Genomic DNA, 27,476 nt, shown 5'->3' with positions numbered 1-27,476 from the left:
TCACACAGATCTGACCTGTGCTCTGCATGAAAACCAACTGAGATGTTACTTAGAGTTGCTGCCCAACCTGTTCATAACATTTTGCTGCCTGAGGCAACGGGCAAGATGGCCTCCTCTCCCATTCCACATGCAGAAGCTGCATGGACAAATAAAATGAAGTACGTCTTCACACAGCACATCGTTAAATTGTGGAACTCACTACCACAAGATGTAGTGATGGCCACCAATCTGGATGGCTTCAAAAGGGGGTTGGATGAATTCCTGGAGGCAAAGGCTATCAATGGCTACTAGCCCTGATGGTTGTGTGCTATCTCCAGTATTCGAGGTAGTAAGCCTGTGTGCACCAGTTGCTCTGGAACATGGGCAGGAGGGTACTGTTGCACCATGTCCTGCTTTGTTGGCCCCTGGCCAATGGCTGGTTGGCCACTGTGTGAACAGAGTGCTGGACTAGATGGACCCTTGGTCTGATCCAGCAGGGCTCTTCTTATGTTCTTATGTGTGTACAGCTCACTTCAACAGTGTGCTCCACTGCACCTGAGGAGTGTAGGGCAGACTGTGTGGCACACACTGCTTGCTTCCACTCTCTGCCCCCTCAGCTTCAGTCACCAGCACTTGCCTCGTTCTGCCTAATGGTAGGGCTGGGTTCTTCTAGGCCCAACTCCAAAACTACCCAGCCTGTTGGTCTGATCTGAAGAGTTTGCCTCCTTCAAATTCTTTATGGATAGAGCTCCTTAAGTCTGTTTCTGATCTGAAATGAATCCAGCTTGGGGGCAACTCTAATGAGGACAGTCTAGAGGCCCTGATGCACCACGTTCTTCTGCCACGCTGGAGAAGTGCAGAGGTGCTCCAGCAGCCATTCTGCTCACTGGCCCACCCCCTCCCCTATCCAGCTGATGGCGACCAATCAGGGGTCACCATCGGCCGGGGTACACCTCCGCCGCAGCTCCAAAACAAGGCGACAGATAGCAGATGCTGTCATCGCCTCACTCCAAACGGGAAAAGTCGGGGTAAGTCCCCAACTTTTTTTAAAGCGGAGCTTCAGGGGAATGCCCTGGGATGGCTCCGCAATGGTGGCTACATCATATAAATGACCTGCCACCACTGTGGGTCCATCCCGTGGCTTTGCCCTCGTCAAGATGTACCCCCAATCACATCAGGGCAGGATCTATGCTACTGCTTTAGAACGGTTTATAACAGTAGTGACAACTGTTCAGGCCCAGGACACACTCTCCATATAGAGTTTTCAAACTGTTTTCAAAGTGTTATATTCTGCTTGGTGTAGATCTGGAGGGGTCCAGGTTTCTAGTGGCCTCTAGGCCCCAGTGCATACCCGATGTTACTTGGAGGTGCCAATCAGTGCTAAATTCTTCCCAGGAATTCCACAAAGGTTTTTGGGATATTCAGCGAGCATCCTTAAAGTGTAACTGATCCAAGTTTTTCTAATCATCTCTACTGTTACTGTTTTGAACTCAGCATTGAAAAGGTCATCCTGTCCCCATGTGCTGCACAGCAAAATTGTGGGTGAGTGGAAGGAAAGTATTTTGACTGTTGTTCACGAGCAGGGCTTTTTAAAATAATGAAAGAAGAGCAGGGAAGGGTGGGACCTTTTTCACCCTGAGGGCCACATTCCCTGGTGGATAACTTTCTGTGGGGTGGGTGCCAGAAGCGAGGGGCCCAAAGTCACATAGACACTGCATTTACACACATCCGTCCACTGGCTCCCCACTTTCACATCCATCAACACACACAGACACACTCTTACCGCTACCCTACAGTTCCTTTCCTCCTCCCCCCTCACTTTCTGCACCATTGATCTAGAGGAATGACATATGAGCCAGTCTCACCCACCGTATCAATGCCAGCCACCCTGCTACAAGCCAGGGCACTTAGAGACACGGAAAAGGCGTTTCAGAAGCGAGAAGACGATGCAGAAACGTACGATGAAAAATCAAAGTAGAGCTAGTAACTAGAACTTCATAACACATCAAACCCTTTCAAAAACGTAACCAGGGTGTCCTGCAGGGCAGACACAGACTCGTTTTCTTCTTCTACTGACATCTCTGCTCTCTCTTCTCCTTCCCATCTTTCCCAACCTTTGCTTCCTTCAAGTATCACCCAGTGCTGCTGCTGCTGCTGCTGCGGCAGAGACTTTTCTTTCATCCCAGCCCCTCACATGGGCGGGGAGAGGCAGGGAGGGCCGGAGGAGCAGGACAAACTGCAAGATAGATCTGGAAAGGAACCAGTTTAATCCCAACCATCAGGAAAAGAGTGCTGCCAGCAAGGCAGGGCCAGTCTCCTGAGATCTGCAAGCCAAAAAAAGAAAGAAAGAAAGCAGCAGCAGCAGTATCAGCAGCAGTATCAGCAGCAGCAGCAGCAAAGACAGGACCTCTCTTCTAGAGGGGAGACCCTGGCTCCTGGGAGAGAGACCCCCTTGGAAAAGACACCAGGACCGAAGTATCATCCCAGGCAAAATGCGTGAGGTTGGTTGCTGTTGATTCCAGTCCTGCTTTCAATCGGCTTCTTCTGAGGCTGGGTGCGGGGAGGTGGTCCCTGTGCACCTGAGAGAAGGGAAGGACCACTGAGGAAAGGCAGGATAGGAGGGATGCTTGTGGATAAGGAGGAGCTGTGGGAAGGCTGTGCGGGTAGAGCCAGTTATTTTCCACGGGAATAACAAATCACGTCTATAACCGAACAAGGTTGCCAGGTTGGTTGTTATTACGGCCATCCTCCTGTGCCTTTAACAACAGCCAGGCATGCAAAGATTGAAAGCTCCATCCCGACGAGCATTTTATTGCATGCTCCTTACTGGGCACTCGCGGAGTTTGCTCTGGTCCCTCACATGACGTTGTCTGCCTCCCATCTGCCTTCCACCCCTTCTGGCTTTCCTCGCGCGACAAAAAAAACCCTCATTAAATCCGATGGTTTTTTAAACTCGGAATGGCTGCTCTCTCTTGCTGCATGCAGGAAAAGCAGCGCCATTAGAACAGCAGCCTCTATGGGCCTCGTGCGCATTCTGTACTTCGCCTTTTGAAAAAAGGAACTAACTGAGGAAGGAAAACCCAGGAGGAGAAGCGACGGTAGGGAGCATGTTAACCCCTAGTTTGAAATGTAACTTTCTCTTTATGCTAGGAAAGGGTGACCCTATGAAAAGGAGGACAGGGCTCCTGTAACTTTAACAGTTGTATTGAAAAGGGAATTTCAGCAGGTGTCATTTGTATATACGGAGAACCTGGTGAAATTTCCTCTTCATCACAACAGTTAAAGCTGCAGGTGCCCTGCCCTCTTTTAAATCGGGTCACAGTATAGCTGCAGTATAGCTCCTGCAGCTTTAACTGTTGTGATGAAGAGGAAATTTCACCAGGTCCTCCATATATACAAATGACACCTGCTGACATTCCCTTTTTTATGCAACTGTTAAAGATACAGGAGCCCTGCCCTCCTTTTCATAGGGTCACCCTATTTACAAGGTAGGAAAAGGTGGGAGGAGAGAATCTAATCACAGCAAGAGTATAGATGAGTTGTGCCCCAAAGGCCCCTGGGATACATGGTGGAGTGGCCGGGAGGAAAGAAACCATGCTCAATCCCTATTTAAATAAACAGGGAAAGAAGCCATGACAAGCCGGTGAGCGTATGGTTGTCTGTCAGCAGCAGCAGCGTGGTTCAGTGAGCAATTAACCAACCTACCAAGGTGGGTTTTCAGAATGCGTTATCATGAGCTAATGTTCCGCTCCATGTTAGGCCAGACTGGTCATAAGCAACTGTGGCAAACATTAAACTTGCGCCTCATCAAAGGGTTGGTGACAGGCTCCTCTCCTTGCCCATCCCACCCAGGTTGGCAGACCCCTTTGTTAAATGCTACTTTCACTGCCTATTAAACAAACTTGTACATCACTGGTTCGGACAGGAAGACATATTTACAAAAGTATTCCTGCAAATATTTTTGCAGGAATACTTGCAAAAGTATTCCGGCCCTGTTCCTTTCTCCCCCCCCCCAAAAAAAGTTCTCAAGAGGCACCAGGCAGGATGAGTTCAGAGGATGGGGCGTCCCTCCCCCCCCCTTTTTTTTTAATTTAAAGATCCCAATATGCAGAGCTCCACATATTCAGATGGGGGTTGAGCAGTCGTCCCATTTATATTTATATTTGTTTCTGCGGAACTCTGGAGACTTAGATGATAAAAAAGGGTGGGGAGATGACTGGCACTGCTCCTCTGCTCTCCCTCACCCCATTTTTATGGTTTTTTAAAACTTTTCAAAAGTTTTTAAGAGCCTTGGAGCTGCCTCCCCTGGCAAAAAAGTCAGGGTAAATGCCCTACTTTTTTGGAGTGGATTTTCCAGGGCTTGCCCCTGGATGGCTTCGCATTTGCGACTGCATCATTTGTCCAAAAAGAGAAAGATGCGCATTTACTGCGATGTAAACAGCTGTAGGGACAAGGCTGTGGTTTGCCAGCCACTTTTGGCGGGTGGGGTGGGGGAATTACACTGTGTTTTGTATCTCCTGGGATTTTTCACCTCTAACTAGAGTTTCTGGACATATATATATATATATATATATATATATATATATATATATATATGTGTGTGTGTGTGTGTGTGCGTGTGCGTGATGTTGCTCATTTCATTGTGGTGAGGCTGCCAGCTAAGAGCTCATCTACACTAGCATTTTATACCATCTGGCTCAAGCACGGCGCACATGACATGCACTACAACCCGCTGGGTCGATGTTATTTCTCCCTCAATATTCTGTTGCTTCCCAAACTGCTTTTATTATTCTTTTTCCAGTGCTTGCGGTTTCCATGCACGACAAAGAGATGTGTGTGTTCCACATATAGACACACACACACACATCCTGCTTTATACACGAACAGGGCCATTACATAAGTATAAAAGATCGCTGTTGACCCCATCACGTCTTGTTTGCCTGTTACAGCATTTGGCAACAGCTTGTTCTGCGGTCTGCACCTGGGCTGTGACCCTGCAAGGCAAAAATGCTCATGGGTTTGGCCAGCAGTGACAATGGTTGGAGTGGCATGTCTGGCCTGGGCCAACAGAGAGCGTCCCTGAGTGTGGGGGTGTTCTCTGTGTGGAGGACATGGCTTTTTGCTGTTGGGGGGTAGGAAAAGAGTATTAGAGCTACATAGTTCAGACAAGACATAGTATTCATATATGGCAAAGCAGGTGGAGGGGAGAGGCAGTTGCAGTAGAATTATACATTTTAACAGTGTGGCGCAGTGGCTAGAGTGTTGGGCTGGGAGTCGGGAGATCCGGGTTCTAGTCCCCACTCAGCCATAGAAGCTCAATGGGTGGCTTTGGGCCAGTCACAGACTCTCAGCCCAACCTACCTCACAGGGTTGTTGTTGTGATGATTATGTACGCTGCCTTGGGTTCCTTGGAGGAAAAAAGGCAGGATATAAAGGTAATAAATAAATAACATACATCCCCCCCTTCCCTTACTTACTTGTGTGAGGCCCTTTGTCCTGGGAGTCCCAGTTGTTGGAGTGGAGTTTGGTGTTGGAGGTTTGTGACTGGAGTCCCAAGGCGAGGTGCCGGTTAGGGCTCTGGGCAGAGAAATAGTCGCCATGTGCTCAAGTTCTCCTGTGTGATCTGAGGCTAGGTTCTCTGTGAACGAAGTGCGCTTTCCACATAGTGCCCCCCTTCACCAGAATTCTCCTTGGGGGCACTAAGTGGGCATGACGTGAGGCCAGAGAGATATGGCCCCATGCCATGTGCCCCATCACTGGAGTTATGGTCTCTTTGTGTGCGGTTTTTATACTGGTGGTGGACCTGCGATTGCACGTTGAATTGTCATAACCTACATTCTGTCATGGAGATACATGTGTGCGGTATGAGGGGGGGATAATAATAGTTTGACAAGTGAATGGTGACATGGAACGCAGCAAATGTTGGATATTTGTGAATATTCCTTTCAGCTGTAGTAGCAACCATGAAGACTGACAATCCACCAGAAGCCAAGAGGATAGAACAGCTCAAAGTAGAGGCTGTGCAGCAGAAAATGAAGGGGGCAGAAGAGATGGAAGGGGAGAAAAAGGAAGAAAGTGACAGCTTCCTTGAGTTCTTCAGTTCCTACCAAGAGCTTTTCCAGTTCTTTTGTAACAATACCACCATCCATGGAGCCATCCGGCTGGTTTGCTCTAAGCAGAACAAGATGAAGACTGCCTTCTGGTCGGTACTCTTCTTCCTCACCTTTGGCCTCATGTACTGGCAGTTTGGAATTATCTATAGAGACTACTTCAGCTTTCCTGTCAACCTGCAGTTGAACTTCAACTCTGATAGGCTTACCTTCCCTGCTGTCACACTGTGTACTCTCAATCCCTATAGGTAAGCGTAATGGGGTACCTGGTGGTGTCGTATACTGCAAGCTTGGGCCGACTTCAGTCTTGCATGGTCTACATCTTTTCCCCTGTCCTCCCCCGCTCTAGAGTCTGTGTGGTTCATCAGTGTTTTAAATGTATAAAGCAAGAGTTCCCACTCAGGATCCAGTAACCATTAAAAGCTGTATTGTGTGATCCTGAGTAGGTACTCTTGCTTTAGAACAACTTTCTCCAAACTTGTTCCCGCCAAACATTTTGGATTTCAACTCCCATCAACCCTAGCCAGCAATGGTCACAGTTCAAACCACCTGGAGAGTGAGGGAAGGCAGCTTTAGAAATAAGTTCTTTGTGGGATCAGATCATGGGTGGAGTCCACCTGTTCCAGCAGTAAGAACCGCAGTGCTAGGTGACCCACCACAGATTAGCCATTGGTCCAGTGGTGGACTGGAATCTACCTTCTGCCCCTTTTCTTGGGTATTGTATCCCTGAAGGTAAGTGTGGAGGACCCCCACTCTGGACCCCCATCCTTCCATCTTTTTTAGGTACAGTGCTGTTCAGAAGGAGTTGCAAGAACTGGATCAGATCACCCACCGGATGCTAATGGGGCTATACAAATACAATATGTCCCTGGGGATGGCCCAAACCTCCCGGAAACGCAGCTATAGAAGTCTTTACCACCATATCCAGCGCCATCCACTGCAGAGACATAAGCGTGACAGCCAAGCCACCATGGAAGACAACAACCCCACAGTGGACAAGGATGGCTGGAAAATTGGTTTCATCCTGGTAAGGTTGGCTTCGCTTCTTTTTAACTCCCTTCTCTGCTTCTCCCTCCTGTTTGTTGTCTGTCATACATCTTTTCCTGGAATGATTCTTCCCCTATTATTGCCTTGAAGTCTAGTATTCATGCTGGACCTAGGGAAATTCAACAGTTGGGAAAACACCCAGGCCTCTCTCTTGCCTGAATTCTCTTGCCTAATCCAACGCTGCTGGGTTGTTTTTCTTTAGACCACTCTGTAGATTTTTTTATCCTCTAATTCTCCCAAATCTTGGACCCTTACTCCCAAGAAAGCATGCTGGTAGGATGACTTTTCTTCTTTTAAAATCTCCACTTCTGCCCTGAGAGCAGCCTGCTACACATATCTACTCTGAAGTAATCCCCATTTTCTTCCATTGCACTTATTACTCATGGGTGTGGAGAGAAGGGCGTGGAAGGGAATTTCTTTCCATGTTGTTTCAAATTTTGCTCCTCCAGAGGAGCAGACCTGTGCATAAGTTAAATGACTTTAAAATCTGATCATGTTTTGTTTTCCCCCAAATGAGTCTCAAAGTCAGTGCATTACTTTGGGGTGACTGTTGTTCTTTAAAATCTCCACTTCTGTGCTGAAAACAGCCCACTAAACTTGTCTACTCAAAAATAATTCCTATTGTCTTCCATTGCACTTACTCAGTACGGAGCTGAGAGGTGGGTGGGTGGGGAAGAGAATTGGTTTGCCTTTTGTTTCAAATCTCACTCATCTGGAGGAGCAGGCCTGATACTGTGAGACTCCATCCACATAGGGCCAAACTAATGCCATTTCTCTTGCAGTCTGCCATGCAAAATAATAATAGTAATAGTAATAATAATAATTTGAGGCTGGACATCAGGAAAAACTTCCTGACTGTTAGAGCAGTGCAACAATGGAACCAGTTACCTAGGGAGGTGGTGGGCTCTCCCACGCTAGAGGCATTCAAGAGGCAGCTGGACAACCATCTGTCAGGGATGCTTTAGGATGGATTCCTGCATTGAGCAGGGGGTTGGACTTGATGGCCTTGTAGGCCCCTTCCAACTCTGCTATTCTATGGTTCTATGATTCTATGATTCTATGAGGCAGGAAACAACAACAAATATAAAAATACTACAAAATATATAAAACTACTACATTATTAAAATAACAGCCAGACATTTTAAAATTCAACTGGGTATAGGCCTGCCGGAAGAAATCAGTCTTTATAGCTTTTTTAAATTCAGAAAGACTGTTGAGTTGGTGGATCTCTCCCGGCAGGGCATTCCACAGTCTGGGAGAGAAAAGGTCCTCTGGGTAATGGTTGCCAGCCTAGTTTTCACTAACTGGAGTAAATTCTTCCCAGAGGACCAGAGTGTGCAGGGCAGATTGTACGGGAGAAGGCGATTCCGCAGGTAACCTAGACCCAAACCATGTAGTGCTTTAAAGGTAATAACCAACACTTTATACTTGGCCCAGAAACTAATTGGCAGCCAGTGAAGGGATTTTAAAATTTTTGTAATATGGTCACCCCTAGGTGTACCTGTGACCAACCTGGCTGCCATATTTTGAACTAGTTGATGTTTCCAGACGAGGCACAAAGGTAGCCCTATGTACAACACATTGCAGAAGTCGAGCCTTGAAGTTACCAGCGCATGCACGACCGTCTTTAGGTCTTCCAACTCTAGAAAGGGGCACAGCTGGCGTATCAGCCAAAGCTGATAGTAGGCACCATCAGTGGAGGGTTCTTTTGTATATGCCACTTTAATCGACTACCTGTGCCACAGGAGGAGCAAATCTGATTTGATGAAAACGTGGTTTTCAACTGAATCACATTGGAAAGTGTCTCTGTGAAGATGGAGCCCTGGGAATTGTAGTTTGTGGGCACTGACAGTTCTCTGTTTGACATAAGTTTGAGCAGTATACACTAACACAGTGGGTAGAGGCATGGGGCCATGCAGGCTGACCCAACTTCCTGTGTCTCAGTGTGTGCCAGTCCTGCTCTCACAGTTCCAACCTTGCTGCATTGAACAGCAAGGTCTGAAAAGGAGTTCTACTCACGTTTGCTTGGATGTGAGTACAACTTTCTGCATAATCAGGGACCCTGATTGTGCAGAGTGTTCTACTCATGTTCAAGAGAACTCAAGTAGAAATCCCTTTCAGACCTTGAAGCTTTATGCAGTGTGCATCTGGCATGCAGAGGATGGGGCTTAATTCCTGAACAGGGCTATAGTGGTCTCTTAGAAAACTACACTTCCCAGGATTCCTTGGGTCAAGGCAATAAATGTTAAACCAAAGTATTTGTAGTTTAGCTATACTAAAAAAAATCTACATATCTTATAACCATCATACTCATGACGCCGAAGTTTTGAGCCTCTCTAACATAGTGGGCATGGCTAGACAGGGTGTTATCCCGGGGATTGTCCCTGTGCGTCCACATGATGCACGGGATCCCGGGAGCAGGGAGGGATGATCCCTGCATTTCCCCAGGATATGGCCCTACACATTTTTCATGTTTTTTCCCACGGTCCTAGGATGATCCCGAGACCGCGGGACATGTGGGCAGCCATCCCGGTATAGTCCCAGCTCCTCGCGAGTAAATGCGAGGAGCCAGGCACAGAGCTCTGCAAGAGCTCCATGCCCATTTGGGGTGGGGAGTGAGGTCAGGGCGTTGTTGTTTTTAAAAACCCACTTACCTTTGCGCTGGTACGCTTAAGCTCCTGTTTCTTTAAAAAAAATGGTGGGCACGATGTCCTCTTCCCCCTGGGACGTCGCGTGCCACATGTGGACTGAGGGGGATGATCTCATGATCATAAAATCGCGAGATCCTCCCCCCTCCCTCCTGGAAAGCTGGGAGGTCTAGACATGCCCATTGTCATGGAGCATTTGGAGTGTAAAGGAAATACCTTTACAAGGACCAACTAAACGTGGGCAAGCCTTTGAGATCTTCAGATCTCTTTGTCACGCAAGATATTACAAAAAAGAAGTGGAGAGGCAGAAGAAGGGGGAAGGTTGACTTATTTTATTTATTTATTATTGCATTTAAATCCCGCCTTTTTTCCGGCGTACATAATGCTCCTCCTCTCCATGCTATCCTCACAACAACAACAACCTTGTTAGGTGGGTTGGGCTGAGGGTCTGTGACTGGCCCAAAGTCACCCAGTGGGTTTCCACGGCCGAGTGCAGACTAGAACCCAGATCTCCTGAAACCCAGTCTAGCCACTACACCATACTGGCTTGATCTTGAAGTCTGTATGGTCAGAGCCTTAAGATGGAGCGAAGCGTTCCCTGTGTCCATTTGGTATTTCTGTTCATTGTTTTTCCTATAAACAGAGATGCCTTCACTTCCTATCAGTTTCCCTTTTGTCCTGGGAGCGGCTTAACAGGATTACTTGTCTTCACAGTGTAACAAAAACAAGACAGACTGTTTCCACCAAACGTACTCCTCCGGTGTGGACGCCGTACGCGAGTGGTACAGTTTTCACTACATCAACATCCTGGCGAGGATCCCTGACACCAAGGCCTTAGATGAGTCCAACTTTACCAGCTTCATTTATGCCTGCCGTTTCAACGAGGCGACATGTAATAAAGCGTGAGTCCCTGCTGCTTGGAGGCCACTGTCATTCTTGTCTCTAACCTAATTCTCACAGCTTTATTTTATTTATTTAAAAGGTCTCTATCCCAGCTTCCCACCATGGATTAAGGTGTCTCTCAATGTCAATTAAAAACCATTTCAAATAGCAGATCGTTTTGGATGAGAGATGCAATCCTGTATTTGTTTGGTGTTTGCAAAGGGGTAGTTTGTTTTTCTGTAGAAGCTTTACGGCTCCTGCCCAGGGCCGGTGCCAGACTATTTTGCACCCTAGGCAAGGTGAGCTACTTGCACCACCACCCCCAAATTGCGTGGAAGTCTGAACGTGTGCGCCGAGTGGAGAGCTGGGACTGGCTCACTTCGATTTGGGACCGAGCCATCTGGAATGGACTTACTTATATGCAAACGCAACCCGCTATGCAGCCTGGCGTCTCGATCCCCTCCACATGTTTACTCAGGGGAATAAGGCTGCTGAGTAAGGAGGCATAGGCGGATCGGGCCGCACTGGTGCCTCCCGGTGCAACGCTTTCTCAGATGCATGTCCCATTGATCCACGCACGCAGGATCGGGAAGCAGGAGAGTTTGCCTTGCAAGGAGTCCACAAGTCCCTAGCTTTCCTGGGGGAAGGGAGAGGGAGTCCTGCTTGCTCGCCTGCCTGGACATCGTGACCTGTTTGAGGAGAGAGGAGAGATGACCCAGTGCCCTTTCCTCGGGAGTAAGGCAGAGGCTGGTTTGAGCCAGGGTTGGGCTCGCCATGTGCTTTTTCTTCTTCCTCTGGTGGCAGCCTCCCGGCTCTGGGAGGGTGGCTTCTGGGTGGCTAGAGCGGCTCTGGGAGGGCGGCTTCCAGGCGGAAGTCTGAACGTGGAGCCGTCCCCGGCTTCGCTTCAACTGGGCAGGCACGGGGCGCCATCTCGCCCGCCCAGGCCCAGCTGAATCCTCTGGCTGGGCTGGGCTGGGCTGGGCTGGGCTGGGCTGGCTGGCTCACAGCCAACAACGCGCGTGAGTGCTGTGTGGCGCCCCTCTTAGCTTGGTGCTCTAGGCAGCCGCCTGAGTGGCCTCTATGGTAGCACCGGCCGTGCTCCTGCCCAAATGGCAAGTTCTGTGCCAGAAAGGTAATGGCACTGGGGCATAATTAACGTGGGGCTGATCTTACTTGCTCAACTTGCAGTTCACCCCTACGCCTTGCTCTCCAAGTAATACACTTCAGACTCCAAAGCTTCCACAACTTTATCAATATTTACATGAGAAGAAACTAACTCCTGAAGAGCCACACTCCAGATTGCCTGGCTCCAAAACCTACACAAAGAGAATGGAGAATGGGCCCTACCCAGCCCTGCAGAAACTAACAGCTTCAGGGACTTCTGTCCATGTACCTCTGAACATGCATAGGCAGCAATACACCCAGTGCTTAGGAACCCTGGTTCCACTGGGTTCTCAATCACACGGAAGAGCTTGCATACATACTGCTGTTTGCATGTAGAATTCCATTTCAGGTGTTCTGCTGAATGTTCAGAAGTCTGTGGTGGGGCCAATGGGTAGGGTGACCATATGAAAAGGAGGACAGGGCTCCTGTATCTTTAACAGTTGCATAGAAAAGGGAGTTTCAGCAAGTGTCATTTGTATATATGGAGAACCTGGTGACATTCCCTCTTCATCACAATAGTTAAAGTGCAGGAGCTATACTAGAGTGACCACATTTAAAAGAGGGCAGGGCACCTGCAGCTTTAACTGTTGTGATGAAGAGGAAATTTCCCCAGGTTCTCCATATATACAAATGACACTTGCTGAAATTCCCTTTTCTATGCAACTGTTGAAGATACAGGAGCCCTGTCCCCCTTTTCATAGGGTCACCCTAGCTCTAGTAAACGTTACATTATGATCGAGCAGTCCACAAATACCATGCCCTGACCAGCTTTGCAATCTATGCATGGAATTTCGGTAGGGTTTGCATTACATTTTATTTATTTCATTCCTATACCACCCGATAGCTGAAGCACTCTGGGCGGTTCACTTATTAATAGGCTGGAGGATTGAAGTTTCTCTCTCTCTTCACTCTGATCCACACGTACTTGCACACATCCCCGCAGCATACCTTGCTCATATGCAATTAGGAATAACGTAGGAGTGTGATTTATGTTTTATTTTATTTCAATGAACATTTTTAGGGTAGTTTACAATAAAAAAGAAAACAACAACAACATAAAAATAATAAAACAAAAACAATAAATAAACACAAGTCCAGAACAGCAGCGTTAGAAATAAATAGAGGTGAAAGAATGTTACAAAGTCTGATATATATATAGAGAGAGAGAGAGTATTCACCTGGTACTCGATGGAGATCAACATAGGGGCCAAGCAAATCTCATCAGGGAGTGAATTCTGTAAGGGGGGCACTGCAACCGAGCACAACTTCCAAAATTGGGGGAAGGGGGGATTTCATTGTGGTATGAAGCTTTCCTAAAATGTTGTTCCCATTTCATTTTAACTCTAGTTTGTTCGTTTTTGAAGTTTTCCCAAAATATTGTCTCCATTTAATTTTTAGCTCTAATTTTCTTTTATTTTGTAAAAATAAAACTAATAGCTTAGACATGGGCCTCATCTATACCAAGCAGGATATTCCACTATGAAAGTGGTATGAAAGCGCTACATAAAAGGCAGGAGCCACACAACTGCTTTATAGTGGTATTGAAGTGCACTGCAGGATCTACTCTACTGCTTTATAGTGGTACTGAAGTGCACTGACACCTGTTGGGGCCCATGACACCTCTACACCAAGCAGGATATCACACTCTGAAAGTGGTATGCATCATGGGCCCCAGCAGTTGTCAGTGCACTTCCAATACTGCTATAAAGCAGTAGTGTGGCTCCTGCCTTTCAGATACCCCTTTCATAGTGGAATATCCTGCTTCGTGTAGATGAGCCCATTGATAACAAAAGTCATTTGGGTCAATATTTTACAGCTCTGTTCCTCTCAGCCACTGACCAACCCCAACTCCCATCACCCTGTTGTTTTGAAACCTCATTATGTTAGGGTGACCATATGAGGAGGAGGACAGGGCTCCTGTATTTTTAACAGTTGTATTGAAAAGGGAATTTCAGCAGGTGTCCTTTGTATGCAGGCAGCACCTGGTGATGTTCCCGCTTCACCACCACAGTTAAATCTGCAGGAGCCCTGCCCTCTTTTGTATCTGGTCACTCTAGGCAGGGCTCCTGCAGATTTAACTGTGGTGGTGAAGAGGGAACATCACCAGGTTCTCCATATATACAAATGACACTTGCTGAAATTCCCTTTTCAATACAACTGTTAAAGATACAGGAGCCCTGTTCTCCTTTTCATAGGGTCACCCTAATTATGTATGCATTGACCAATTCACCATTTCATCTCTCTCTCTCTCTCTCTCTCTGTATGCTTATAGAATGTATAGAATTTAGCAATGTCTAGAACAGCAGAGTCCTGGAGGATTGGAAGGACACAGATGTAGAAGTGGTCCTACTTCAGACCATAAGGAGTGATTTCTGTGAAGCAGGTCCACTTGTGGTTTTGGCAATTGGGGCCATATCAACAAATAGGCCTCTTCTGCCCAAAGGGAGGTTGAAATTGCCCAATCCCTGTGAGGAGCCACTTCCGAAGTAGAAAGGGGCCCACACGGCTCTGTGGAGGCCAGTCTGCGGCCCACCAGCCATGTAGCCAAGCCTGCTGCCAGGCCCTTGACAACCAGCCCCATCCCACTTGTTTCTGCCGTGCCAGGGAAGCACCAAAACCAGGAAGTTTCTCAAATCCCAAGCGGGTTGTTTTTTGTTTGGCTTGGTGATAATCAGGCTTCCGTGACCACAGTTAAGCAAGAGTTAGCTACGCTGGTTAGTTCTCTTGCCTAGAATGAAAATACCATTATTATTATTTCATTTCAGTTGAACCTTGGTTGTTTGGAGCCCAGACAGGCCATCTTCAGTTCCTGCGGATGTTTGCAGTACTTTATGAGTTAACCTTCCCCTAACCTTCCTTTCACAACTTGTGTACACCTTCACCCTCCCCCCAACCCACCTGCTGCTGACACCGGGCTTCATCACAGGTGTTTTGAATCACTACCGAATGCCCAATTATCCTTGTTTAAATTTGCATTGCATTTAAGCCATGCTGATCGGCACCTGATGCTGCAGGTACTTTAGTGTAGGCACGATTTATGGAAGGTCACTTCCACCCCCTTGTACATCACTAAGTATAGGTCATTTTGGAAGCTCTTAAACTTCTCCGGGAAGATCGCTATGTGCCTCTGTCAGGCTTTCCCAGAGAAATGATCCTGTTATAGGGTCATCACAGGCAAAATTTAGTTGCCTTTAACTTGGCCAACTAAAAGATTACCAGGTAATGAACAGGTTTTTGAATAGGGATAAATGCCAAGTTCTACATTTAGGAAATAGAAACCAAATGAACAGTTGCAAGATGGGGGATGCATGGCTCAGCAATACTACAAACAAGAAGGATCTTGGAATTATTATTATTATTATTATTATTATTATTATTATTATTATTATTATTAATTTATATAGCACCATCATCGCAAGCTGAATATGAGCCAACAGTGCGACATGGCTGCAAGAAAGGCAAATGCTATTTTGGGCTTCATTAATAGAAGTATAGCTTTCAAATCACGTGAGGTCCTGGTTCCTCTCTATTTGGCCCTGGTTAGGCCTCATCTAGAGTATTGCGTCCAGTTCTGGGCTCCACAATTCAAGAAGGACGCAGACAAGCTGGAGCGTGTTCAGAGGAGGGCAACCAGGATGATCAGGGGTCTGGAAACAAAGCCCTATGAAGAGAGACTGAAAGAACTGGGCATGTTTAGCCTGGAGAAGAGAAGATTGAGGGGAGACATGATAGCACTCTTCAGATACTTAAAAGGTTGTCACACAGAGGAGGGCCAGGATCTCTTCTCAATCCTCCCAGAGTGCAGGACACGGAATAACGGGCTCAAGTTAAAGGAAGCCAGATTCCAGCTGGACATCAGGAAAAACGTCCTGACTGTTAGAGCAGTACAACAATGGAATCCTAGGGAGGTGGTGGGCTCTCCCACACTAGAGGCCTTCAAGAGGACAACTATCTGTCAGGGATGCTTTAGGGTGGATTCCTGCATTGAGCAGGGGGTTGGACTCGATGGCCTTGTAGGCCCCTTCCAACTCTGCTATTCTATGATTCTTCAGGCTGGATGTCATGGGTGAGAGAACAAAAAAAGACGTGGCTGGGCTTGATGAAAAGCTGGAGTTAACAGTTTGTAATAGTTTTAAGATGGAAGGGAGGAGGGAAGGGATTAGAATAAGGGCTGTGTTGGTGCAAAAGAGCTCAGATTGCAGCAAAGCATGCTAGGACGAAGGAGCAAAGGCTGCTGTGACCTAATTGAATTTGGATCATGTCTGCTCCATTCAATCTTAAAATGATTACAAGTTGCAGACCTGGCCATCTCATCATAACCAACAGCATCATTTTTCTTTCTTCCTCCACCTCCATTTGATGGGATTAACACCTAGTGTGAAGAAAAGATCTCAGACTCAAAAGCTTTCTTGCTACTTTGTGGATTTTATTTTAGTTTAGTTGCCATTTGGATTTTTCCGGCTTCTAGTGGACCAATACAGCTGCATAGAGGTCTTATTCAGCTACCTTAATAAAATAATTAACCTGCATGCTGTGTGTCTCTTCTCTCAGGAACTACACCCATTTCCATCACCCCATTTATGGCAACTGCTATACATTCAATGATAACAGCAGCACTCTGTGGATGTCTTCACTGCCTGGGATCAATAACGGTGAGCAGATGCACAGGTGGTGATGACGGGTTTCAGGGGAGGCTCCTTGGGCTGTAGCCTTACCCCCCTTTTTCCTGTGGACTATGGCCAAGAGCTGCTAAAAAGGTGCTATCTTGGATAGAAGGTAACCACTTCTGTTTCCTATAATATATGCAGGCTGCAGTCCTTCACTCAGCCTGACCAGGCTCCCCTTTGTCTAGGGCCTGGTTTGTTTAAAAGAGATGGTAACATTAGGGTGACCCTATGAAAAGGAGGACAGGCTCCTGTATCTTTAACTGTTGCATTGAAAAGGGAATTTCAGCAGGTGTCATTTGTATATATGGAGAACCTGGTGAAATTTCCTCTTCATCACAACAGTTAAAGCTGCAGTTGCCCTGCCCTCGTTTAAATCTGGTCACTCTAGTATAGCTCCTGCACTTTAACTGTTGTGATGAAGAGGAAATTTCCCCAGGTTCTCCATATATACAAATGACACCTGCTGAAATTCCCTTTTCTATGCAACTGTTAAAGATACAGGAGCCCTGTCCTCCTTTTCATAGGGTCACCCTAGACATGTTTGTGGACCTCACAACTTTAAGTTACAGGGTGGTGTGACACATGAGTAAATCCTTCCCCACGGGGAGGGGGGGGAATCCTGCACGTAGAAAACTTAGCATATCAAAGCAGCCAGGCCACAACTTTAAGTTGAAAAAACCAAAAGGGTTTAAGAAAATTGGTATGATACAATGTTCAAATGGAGCTATACGTGCTAAAATAAAATAAGTAATCCATAAAAAGTATTAATAAGTACTTGGTAATGTAAATATTTAATACGATAATAAATACATAAAACTTAAAATACAAACTAAATGGTCTGCAAATATAAAACATACGGCTATCCCAAACGTGTTTCGACCCACAGGGTCTTCGTCAGTGGGATAATTTTTTAAATAGCATTCTAGCCTCAAATACAAAAGATTTTAATTATCTCAGTGCTTCCATTTGGACCAAGCATTGTTTCTAGAGGCCTCTTTGAAAGTTTGCGCTGACGAAGGATTTGATCGACGGATGCTTGTTACACTTTGGAAGTTATGAGATAGGGAACATTACCGGTAAGTCCCCTGTTTTTTCTGATGCATCCTCAAGCAGACAGACGCAGATAAATTTCACAGGAGCCAATGCTTGGCCCAAATGGAATCACTGAGATAATTAAAATCTTTTGCATTTGAGGCTAGAATGCTATTAAAAAAATATTATCCCACTGACGAAGACCCTGTGGGTCGAAACACATTTGAGATAGCTGTATGTGTTACGTTTGTGGACCATTTAGTTTGTATTTTAATTTTATGTATTTGTTATAGTATTAATTATATGAGCCTCGTGTGGCGCAGAATGGTAAAGCAGCAGTTTCTGCAGCCGAAACTCTCCCCACGGCCTGAGTTCGATCCCAGCGGAAGCTGGTTTCAGGCAGCCGGCTCGGGTCGACTCAGCCTTCCATCCCCCCAAGAGTCAGTAATGACTCAGTGCTTGCACGAGAGGTTCCTTTCCTTCCCTATAGTATTAAGTATTTACGTTACCAAGTGTTTATTAATACTTTTGATGAATTAGTTATTGCTCCATTTGAACCTTGGAACAGTGTATCATACCAATTTTCTTCAACTCTTTTTGTTTTTGGATTGACTTTGGTTTAAGACACCACTTTTTATAATATTCACAACTTTCAGTTGGACATTTAAGGTGTTTCCAAGTGAGTGTGGATCAATCAGCCTGCCTCAAACATGGAATTTTATGGGTGGGCTGGGGGTGGTTCCAGACAATATTGTCTTCCATTTGGAGCTCTTGTATTTTTTTCCAATGTTTTTTCCATCTTTTTTTCTTACCACAGAAAATCCATTAAGTGTGAGACATTGCCTGAGTCCTGGGGGAGCTATTCCCTGTACCTCCAATTTTGAATCAGGGATGTGGGTGGGGTGGCGTGAGGAACTTTAATGTCAGGCCCAGCTATGGGAAGCCGGATGCCTAAGAATACAGTTATACCAAAGAATACAGTTATACCAGTTACCTAAGGAGGTTGTGGGCTCTCCCACACTAGAGGCCTTCAAGAGGCAGCAGGACAACCATCTGTCAGGGATGCTTTAGGGTGGATTCCTGCATTGAGCAGGGGGTTGGACTCGATGGCCTTGTAGGCCCCTTCCAACTCTGCTGTTCTGTGATTCTATGATCCCACTGGCCTGTGAGCTGAGGGCGGAATAAGACTCACAACGCTGATATGGCCTGTCTTCTACACAGGGCCGGTGCCAGACTATTTTGCGCCCTAGTCAAGGCGAGCTACTTGCACCTCACCCCCAAATTGCATGGAAGTCTGAACATTTGCGCCGAGTGGAGAGCTGGGACTGGCTCACTTCGATTTGGGACCGAGCCGTCTGGCCAGATCTACACTACTGCTTTAAAGCGCTTTATAACAGTTTTATAGTGCCTTAAAGCAGTTAAAGCGCTTTATAACTGTTATAAAGTGCTTTAAAGCAGTAGTGTAGATCCGGCCCGGGACTTACTTCCGGGTGAACGCAACCCGCTATGCAGTCTGGTGTCCCAATCCCCTCTGCACGTTTACTCGGGGGAATAAGGCTTCCAGGTAAGGAGGCATAGGCAGATCGGGCCGCACTGGTGCCTCCCGGTGCAACACTTTCTCGGATGCAAGTCCCGTTGATCCACGCGGGCAGGATTGGGAAGCAGGAGAGTTTGCCTTGCAGGAGTCCACAAGTCCCTAGCTTTCCTGGGGGAAGGGAGAGGGAGTCCCGCTTGCCCGCCTGCCTGGACATCGCGGCCTGTTTGAGGAGAGAGGCAAGGCAACCCGGTGCCCTTTCGTTGGGAGTAAGGCCGAGGCTGGCTTGGGCCAGGGTCTAGGGTGACCATATGAAAAGGACAGGGCTCCTGTATCTTTAACAGTTGTATTGAAAAGGTAATTTCAGCAGGTGTCATTTGTATATGTGGAGAACCTGGGGAAATTTCCTCTTCATCACAGCAGTTAAAGTTGCAGGTGCCCTGCCCTCTTTTAAATCTGGTCACAGTATAGCTCCTGCAACTTTATCTGCTGTGATGAAGAGAAAATTTCCCCAGGTTCTCCATATATACAAATGACACCTGCTGAAATTCCCTTTTCTATGCAACTGTTAAAGATACAGGAGCCCTGTCCTCCTTTTCATATGGTCACCCTACCAGGGTCAAGCTTGCCATGTGCTTTTTCTTCTTCTGGCGGCGGCGGCCTCCCAGCTCTGGGAGCTTCTGGGTGGCTAGAGCAGCTCTGGGAGGGCGGCTTCCAGGCGGAAGTCCGAACATGGAGCCACCCCACCCCAGCGTCCCTGGCTTTGCTTCAGCTGAGTGGGCGTGGGGCGCCATATCGCCTGCCCAGGCCCAGCTGACTCCTCGGGCTGGGCCGGCTCACAGCCAACAACGCGCGTGAGTGCTGCACGGCACCCCTCTTAGCTTGGCGCTCTAGGCAGCCGCCTGAGTGGCCTCTATGGTAGCACCAGCCCTGCTTCTACAGCTGAGTGACCTGACCATGGCGGAGATCCTGTTTCTTGACCAGGGACATCTTCCATGGGAACAGGGCAGCAGGGAAAGGATTCTGTAAAAGAAAGGGCTTCTGGGATATGTCCAAAGAGATGTCATCAACTAAACAGAGTGGAGCAGAGGTGACTGGCAGGACACGGCATGCTTTTGTGAGTGAAGTTTCCCTGCCAAGATCAAAAGTCTGATAGTAGCCACTCCTGTGTATTTAAACTAGAGCAACAGGCAGTAGAAGGTGCTAGAAGCAAAGTGTTTTCAACTTAGAAATCTTCCTGACTTTGCTGGAACTATAAAGCCATTTAGATTTATTCTTTGAGTTGAACCCAAGGCTAATTGGGTCTTTTGTTGTAGTCGGTTGTCTGTGAACTTTTATTAAGACTGTAAACACTTTTACTATAATTACTGCAACAAAAGTTTTACTTAGACTTTTTGCCTCTGTATCGGGAACTCAGGCTTTTATGTTAAAGGATGGAAAGAAAAACAGAACAGCTGCTCATTGTCGCCTAATTGCTAGCACTAGGAACTGCTCGTTATTATTATTATTATTATTATTATTATTTATTTATTATTTATTTATTTATATAGCACCATCAATGTACATGGTGCTGTACAGATAACACAGTAAATAGCAAGACCCTGCCGCATAGGCTTACAATCTAATAAGTTGTAGTAAACAATAAAGAGGGAAGGAGAATGCAAACAGGCACAGGGAAGTGTAAACAGGCACAGAAGAACATTCAGTCATGGGATTGCTACATTCTTAGTGTGAGGTGGTACAGTCCTAGAACAGTTCTGCCATCTCATCTGCTACTTGTGTAAAATAGGCTTCTGTGAGACAAAGGTGAGGTGTAGTGGCAAAAGTGTTGGACTGGGAGTCGGGAGATCCGGGTTCTAGTCCCCATTCAGCCATGGAAACCCACTGGGTGACTTTGGGCCAGTCAGACTCTCAGCCCAACCCACCTCACAGGGTTGTCGTTGCGAGGATAAAATGGAGAGGAGGAGGAGGAGGATTATGTACGCCGCCTTGGGTTCCTTGGAGGAAAAAAGGCGGGATATAAATGCAATAATAATAAATAAATAAATAAATAAATAAATAAATAAAGATGCAGACATAAGTTCTGCCAGTATCTGGCACATGGCCCAAGTACTGTTTTCACTGGAATAAACCTCATCATCAACACACATCTTGGAAAGGTCACAGTGGCCTAAGAGTCTGCTCATCTGAGGTTCAGTCATGGACACAATTTGCACTCTTCATGGTCACCAGACTCTCTTCCTCTCCTCTAACCTTAATAATACCTAGATGATCTGACGTCCACAGCCACCTTCTGCCCTGTTTTTGACTATGGACTCGGTCTTCCTTACTCTCTGTCTCCACAGGCCTCTCCCTCGTCGTCCGCACGGAACAAAATGACTTTATCCCACTAATATCCACTGTGACAGGAGCCCGAGTAATGGTCCACAATCAGAATGAGCCAGCCTTTATGGATGAGGGGGGGTTTAATGTGCGTCCTGGTATAGAAACATCCATCAGTATGAGAAAGGTGAGGGGGGAAATAAGATGAGACATGTCTTCGGTCATTTCTCATGTGAGTAAAGGAGGGGGAAACACCTGGTGGCAGTAAGACCCATTTGGTTCAGCTTTATTCAGTGCAGAGTTTATTTTCTGAAGTTGTAGGTCACATAAAAAACATATGAAATAGCTTTGGTTATTACAGAGCTCCATAAAAATAAGAGGGTATCAATAGCCCAAATCCTGAATTCTTAATTATGATAACCGTATAATTTCCTTATCTAGTTTTGTTTGTAAGATTAAACAACTGCAGAGTGAGAAAGACAGTCCATGCCAAAGCTAAGGGCTGCTGCAAATATCATCACTGAAATAAGCGTCCATTAAAAATGTAGTCTGTACCTGCTTCTACCCTATAACGCGTGAGCCAGCTCGGGGTCTTCTCTTTGCAGCCTGTAAACTGTGGAAACGTGCAGCAGGAAGCCACGATTGGCCCCAGCTCCTCACTGGGCATTCCCACGAAGCAAAAAGCCTGGGTTCAAATCTTGCTCAGCATTGGGTGATGCTGAGCCAGTCGCTCTCTCCCAGCCTAATTATACATCACAAGGTTGTTGGGAGGATAAAATTGGGAGTGGAAGATGGGCAGGATCAAAAGAAAATAAGTACCGTATTTCTTCGATTCTAAGACGCACTTCCCCCCCCCCCCCCATATAAACATCTCTAAAAATGGGGTGCGTCTTAGAATCGCGGGTGTGTCTTAGGGTTTTTTTTTCAGTTGGTGGTACTGAAATTAGTGTGCGTCTTACAATCGAAGAAATAAGGTAATCTTGCATGTTATGTGGTAGAAGCAAACAGGCCTGGCTGTGTAATTCCGCACCCTGCTTGCCTGGAGAGCAAGTGCTGGAGTGTGGCTTTGCACCAAGCACCCGTATAACTCCCTCTCTGCTTGCCTCTATACCCAGGGTGCCATTGCTATGCCAGGCACACTGCCCTACAGATGCCAAGGCCCTCCTGGCCCTCACCTGGGAGCATCTAGTTACCTATTCTTCTCCTTCCCCCGCCCCCAGGAGCAGAGCTCTGCACCAGAGCACAGACAAGCACAAGATACTTTAAGGTGAAGCACAAAAAAGCCCAGCCTGGCTTGACCTTCACGGCATACTGTGTCATAGCCGGAATGCACTCGGTGCAGAAAAGCATAGAAGAAGGGAGAGAGAGAGAGATTGGAGCACGATGAGGACCAGACAGAAGGAACTGGGCCTGGCAGAAGCAGCCCAGGTTCCTAGTCTCTATATCAGGCCCAGCCAATCCTTGAGGCCTCAGGCTTCCTACCCGTAGTAGGGCCTGATGTTGCACAGCCCTTCTGTGCCCGGAGAGGGTTGGAGGGCAGGCAACAAAGACTTGCAGAAGAACTAGGTAATCCTTTAAAGCACCGACAAAGTTCCTGGTTCGAGCTCCAGTGCCAAGCTGTGCATTCACCAAGCGGGAGGAAAGGAAGGTCCCTCGGCACGGGAGGCAGGTGCAAAGTAGAAGGAAGGGAACTGCAGCGATTTAACCTGTTTCAATTTGACTGGCAGGTAACAACAAAGCGCCTTGGGGGCACCTACAGTGGCTGCACAGAAAACGGGAGTGACGTGCCCGTGAAGAACCTCTACTCATCGCATTATACTGAACAGGTATCTTCATCCAACTCCCACCACCACCAGTTGGGGTGGTTCCCATTACAGACATGTCACCATGGCGTTCCTGGGGGTATTATTAATGCTACCATGTGATGAGTTCCCCCCCCCCTTTTGCTTCTCCTAGGTCTGCATTCGTTCTTGTTTTCAGAACAGTATGGTAAAACGGTGTGGCTGTGGCCATTACTTCTACCCCTTGCCCCCCGGAGCAGTTTACTGTGACTACACCAAACATGTTGCATGGGGTAAGTGCAGACGGAAGGCAGGGAGCAGTCCGCCAGCCCACCCATTGCGCACTTCTGAACCCACCGCCCCCCAGTCTAACGCCTTACTCACGTGGGTGCAAGTTTCTGGGGCCTCCTATCCCATTGCACACTTAACTTATTGCATGTGTCTCTGTCTCTTGCTAAGGTTATTGCTATTACAAACTTCAGGCTGAATTTAAAGCAGGCTTCTTGGGCTGTTTCACCAAATGTCGAAAACCTTGCAAGTAAGTAGGTTTCAAAACTTGTGGAGTTGCATTCCTGGGCCTGGTCAAATTCCACAGCGCTTGCTAAGCAATAGAAATATTCAGTGAAATGGAGCAAAACAGGGTTTGTACCCAGCACATTGTTCTACGTCAGCCACCAAAGCTTGTTGGAGGAAGCTCCCAGTCTCAAGCCTTCTCCAGAAACCCAGGAGGGTTCTTCAGTTAGTTTTTGGGGGGATGGCCTATTTCTCCAGCTGATGAATCCAGTCCCAATGCAGCCCACATAGGCTGTGAATGGCAGCAGGTGACAGTGCCACAGATGGCATAACTCAGTGTATGATTTAGCCATGCCACGCAAGGCAATTTAGCCTAGGCCTAGGGCATCAACAGAATAACAGCAGTATAAGGAATTGCATGAGGAATGCTGGTGTGAAGGAATTTCCCGTGGCAGCGTGCCTTTAAATTTCTCATATGCCTTTCTTTAGGGTAACAGAGTACCAGCTCTCAGCTGGATACTCACGTTGGCCTTCTGCTGTCTCTGAGGTAAGGAGATCATTTTCTGGTTACTTCTGGGAGCTGAGGGGCAAATTACATGTTTCGCACAAATTCATGTAACAGAGGCCCCATGCCACTTTTTAAAATGAAAAGCCACTTCAGGTGAGGGGGGTTAATCCTTTCCCTGCACTAGGTTCCAAACTGTTTAGGGCTCCCATCCTAGGCATTATGTGAAGCGTGTTTATATTAAACACTCTTTGGGCAGACAATTTGGCGGGGAGAAATGTTGAGTGTGTGTGTGGGGGGGGGAACTGCTCCTCCCATACCTTTGCATTTTAAAAAAAATGGTGTTGAGGCTCGATTACATGAATTTGTCTGCACTGCTTGTGGTGATTTTTTAAATTGTCGGCGGTGCTGTCATTCCAGGCCTGGGTGTTTCACATGCTGTCTCTGCAGAATAAGTACAGCATCACATCCAAGAGGTAAGAGCGCCACCTCCAGTCCAACTAAACCAGCCTTCCTCAACCTGGGGCGCTCCAGATGTGTTGGACTGCATCTCCCAGAATGCCCCAGCGGCATTCTGGGAGTTGTAGTCCAACACATCTGGAGCGCCCCAGGTTGAGGAAGGCTGAACTAAACATTCAGGGTTGGAGACAAATCTGGTAACGGGTAAAATTTAAATCACCAATGGGGGGGGGGGGGAAGCAAGAGCAGAGACGCAAAGATTTTTAAAAGGGCTTGGAAATAGGATAGAGGCTGTAACTTCGCACCGACTCGTGTGATACGCTACAATGGGTCAGAAGAGGAATGTGCTGAATTCTATTTACCAAGAAAGAAATCGCTCGGGGATAGACTTTAAGCTAGATGGCTGGAATGAAAGGTATGCTTTCTGGAACTCTGGACGTGATTTATAGTGCATGAAGCAGGATGGAAATCAATTCCAAGTTGCTGAGTAGCTCAAAGAGAGCCACTCTTTAAGTGAGGTACTTTGCAGTTTTCAGGGGGTCGAACAGGAAATTATGCTTTTCACATTCTTTTCATATATTTGATGTTATGCTACAGTTTATGCAAGTTAGTGGAGCGCAATGAGGTAAAATTGGGATACAAGCAGAGTATTAGGGATAAATATTTGTAGGTTTGAAGAATTCCTATAGACTTGGCTTATAGATTTGTAGATTTGAAAGACATACAGGTATTGATGGAGCTACAAATATCTACAGGCCCAGATTCACTCAATCCCTTTTTTTTATTGACAGGGATGGAATTGCCAAAGTGAATATATTTTTTGAGGAGTGGAACTATAAAAGCAACGGGGAGTCTCCTGCTTTCACCGTATGTATTCCATTCATCATTGCATATTGCCAGCTGCCTGAATCACAGCTCTGACTCCACCCATGGCAGAAAGGAGCCACCAGCCTTTAATGGGGACCTTTCCAGAAGATCAGTTTTTTACAGCTACAAAAGGGCAAATGGTTGTTTATTGTATTTGTTCAATAAACAAGGAAAATATTCTTTCCCTTGAAGGGAGGGCCATTGCAATGCGGAGACCTGGCTGAAACGCGATGGTTAGAATAGCATGGGGTATCTGGTGGAGAACACCCGGGTCATCACTGACACTGAGTAACATGCCTCCCCACCCAGAGTCATATTTGATGCCTACTAACACACTTCCCACCTTTTGGTTGCCCAAAAGGAACCCTTGACGATAGTTTCAGCTTCTGTGTGAGTCCATTTTTAGTAGACCAAGTACTGATTACTATTCACTGGAGCTACAGCTGAAATGAATTTGCTCTCCCCCACCCACCCACCCCCAAATTCTCTTGTGCAAATGTTGATGGTGAATATTCTCTGAATGCTCTCTAGGTATCCAAATCTTCAGAAAATACTGGCCAGTCAACACCAGCATTTGACATCCAAAGATTTTAGAAATGGTACGGTTAATTAGGGCTCTGCACGGACCCCCCCGCTCCACTCCATCCCTGATCTGCAAATTCCGGATTGGGCCCGCTCTGCCCCGCATTGATCCGCCTACGGGCTGCTCCGCTGCGGAGCTCCGGCTCCGAATCGGAGCTCCGCAGTGGCGGCAGGTAAAGCCCCCTCCCCCCTTACCTGCATCTGTTGCGTTCCGGCAGTGGCTTCACCTGAGGCCGAGGCTCAAAGCAGAAGGGCAGGCTGCGGTTGCGGCCTGGTCTTCCGGTTTGAGCCTCAGCCTCAGTTGAAGCCGCCGCTGGACCGTGACAGAGGTAGGTAAGCCCCCCTCCCTGGCTCTGCCACCGTCGCCGCACAGACTGCGGCAGCGTCAGGTAAGCCCCCACTTACCTTTTTTTCAGAGCTCCGGATCGAGGCAAAGGATCCGCTTGGTCTCGATCCTCTTCACCTCGATCCGCAGCCCCTCCCAACCCGCTTCGTCTCTGCCTTTGTCAGAGGCGAATCAGGCCGCCTTATTGCTTCTACACTCCGCTGCAAAGCGGAGCACAGCCCTACGGCTAATCCAATTCAGGGTAACTGCGTTCTCCTCTGAATAGGAACACACAGAACAACTCCCCCACCAAAAAGAAAATGTAGCGGTTGACACATTTAGAATGGATAATCTAGGAGAGATGCAAAATATGCCAAGCTCCTTCAGGCCCTAGCAGTAGCTCAGCTGTCCAGGGAATCAAGAAACTTTCTGGAAGTTATTTTGTTTTGTTTTTTAATTTTATTTTTTTTAAAAAAATCTTCACTGTACAGGTGGTGACGTTGCTTTCACAGCTGGGAAACCAGTGGAGTCTTTGGTTTGGTTCATCCGTTCTCTCCGTGGTAGAGTTGGCTGAGTTGATTTTGGATTTTTTGGCCATTACCTGCATCTTGGCTTTCCACCGGCTGTACTTGCATCAGTCCTCTGACCTCCCGACGCCCAGCAGCCCCGGCAACACTGCCTTCCGCAGGGTATCTCCTGCTCCTGCTCCGCCACAACCCATCACTGTCGAGGCTGAGGTTGCTACGCTGCCATCCTACAACAGCTTGGAATCGCTAGACCTGCACAGAGTTTCCTTCAGGAGAACAGAGTGAGGCCTAGATCAGCATGGCTTGAATACATCCTGAAGCATTAAGATGATACATTGCTGCTAGCGTAAGGAAGCAGCTCACAGAACCAGTCAGCTAGCTGTACTTCTGACCTCCACAGGACAGAGGGGGCGGAAGGCCTCCTGTAAAGTTGTGAGCAGCATGAAGTTCACGGTATGTACAGGACCAAGTGACTTGGATGCTCCTTCCTTTGCACGCTTTGCCTCTGCTGCGTGCAACTGCCTGTAGTATA

The 27,476-nt window shown here is 47.2% G+C and overlaps 1 protein-coding gene across 1 annotated transcript; it reads left to right on the top strand.

Annotated features, from left to right (window-relative positions):
* The first annotated feature begins 2,429 nt into the window (after window positions 1–2,429).
* Window positions 2,430–27,476, top strand: SCNN1A (sodium channel epithelial 1 subunit alpha). Its single transcript, XM_063128477.1, has 13 exons — window positions 2,430–2,480; window positions 5,929–6,337; window positions 6,873–7,116; window positions 10,499–10,686; window positions 16,382–16,482; window positions 21,409–21,572; window positions 23,113–23,211; window positions 23,342–23,459; window positions 23,626–23,704; window positions 24,169–24,226; window positions 24,605–24,660; window positions 25,435–25,510; window positions 26,909–27,476. The coding sequence occupies exons 2-13, from the start codon at window positions 5,943–5,945 to the stop codon at window positions 27,227–27,229; spliced, it is 1,899 nt and encodes a 632-aa protein (XP_062984547.1). The 5' UTR covers window positions 2,430–2,480; window positions 5,929–5,942; the 3' UTR covers window positions 27,230–27,476.

The sequence above is a fragment of the Elgaria multicarinata genome, chromosome 6 (assembly GCF_023053635.1).
Source record: "Elgaria multicarinata webbii isolate HBS135686 ecotype San Diego chromosome 6, rElgMul1.1.pri, whole genome shotgun sequence".
In the NCBI taxonomy this organism is placed as follows: domain Eukaryota; kingdom Metazoa; phylum Chordata; class Lepidosauria; order Squamata; family Anguidae; genus Elgaria; species Elgaria multicarinata.
This window is presented reverse-complemented; position numbering and strand designations above follow the sequence as displayed.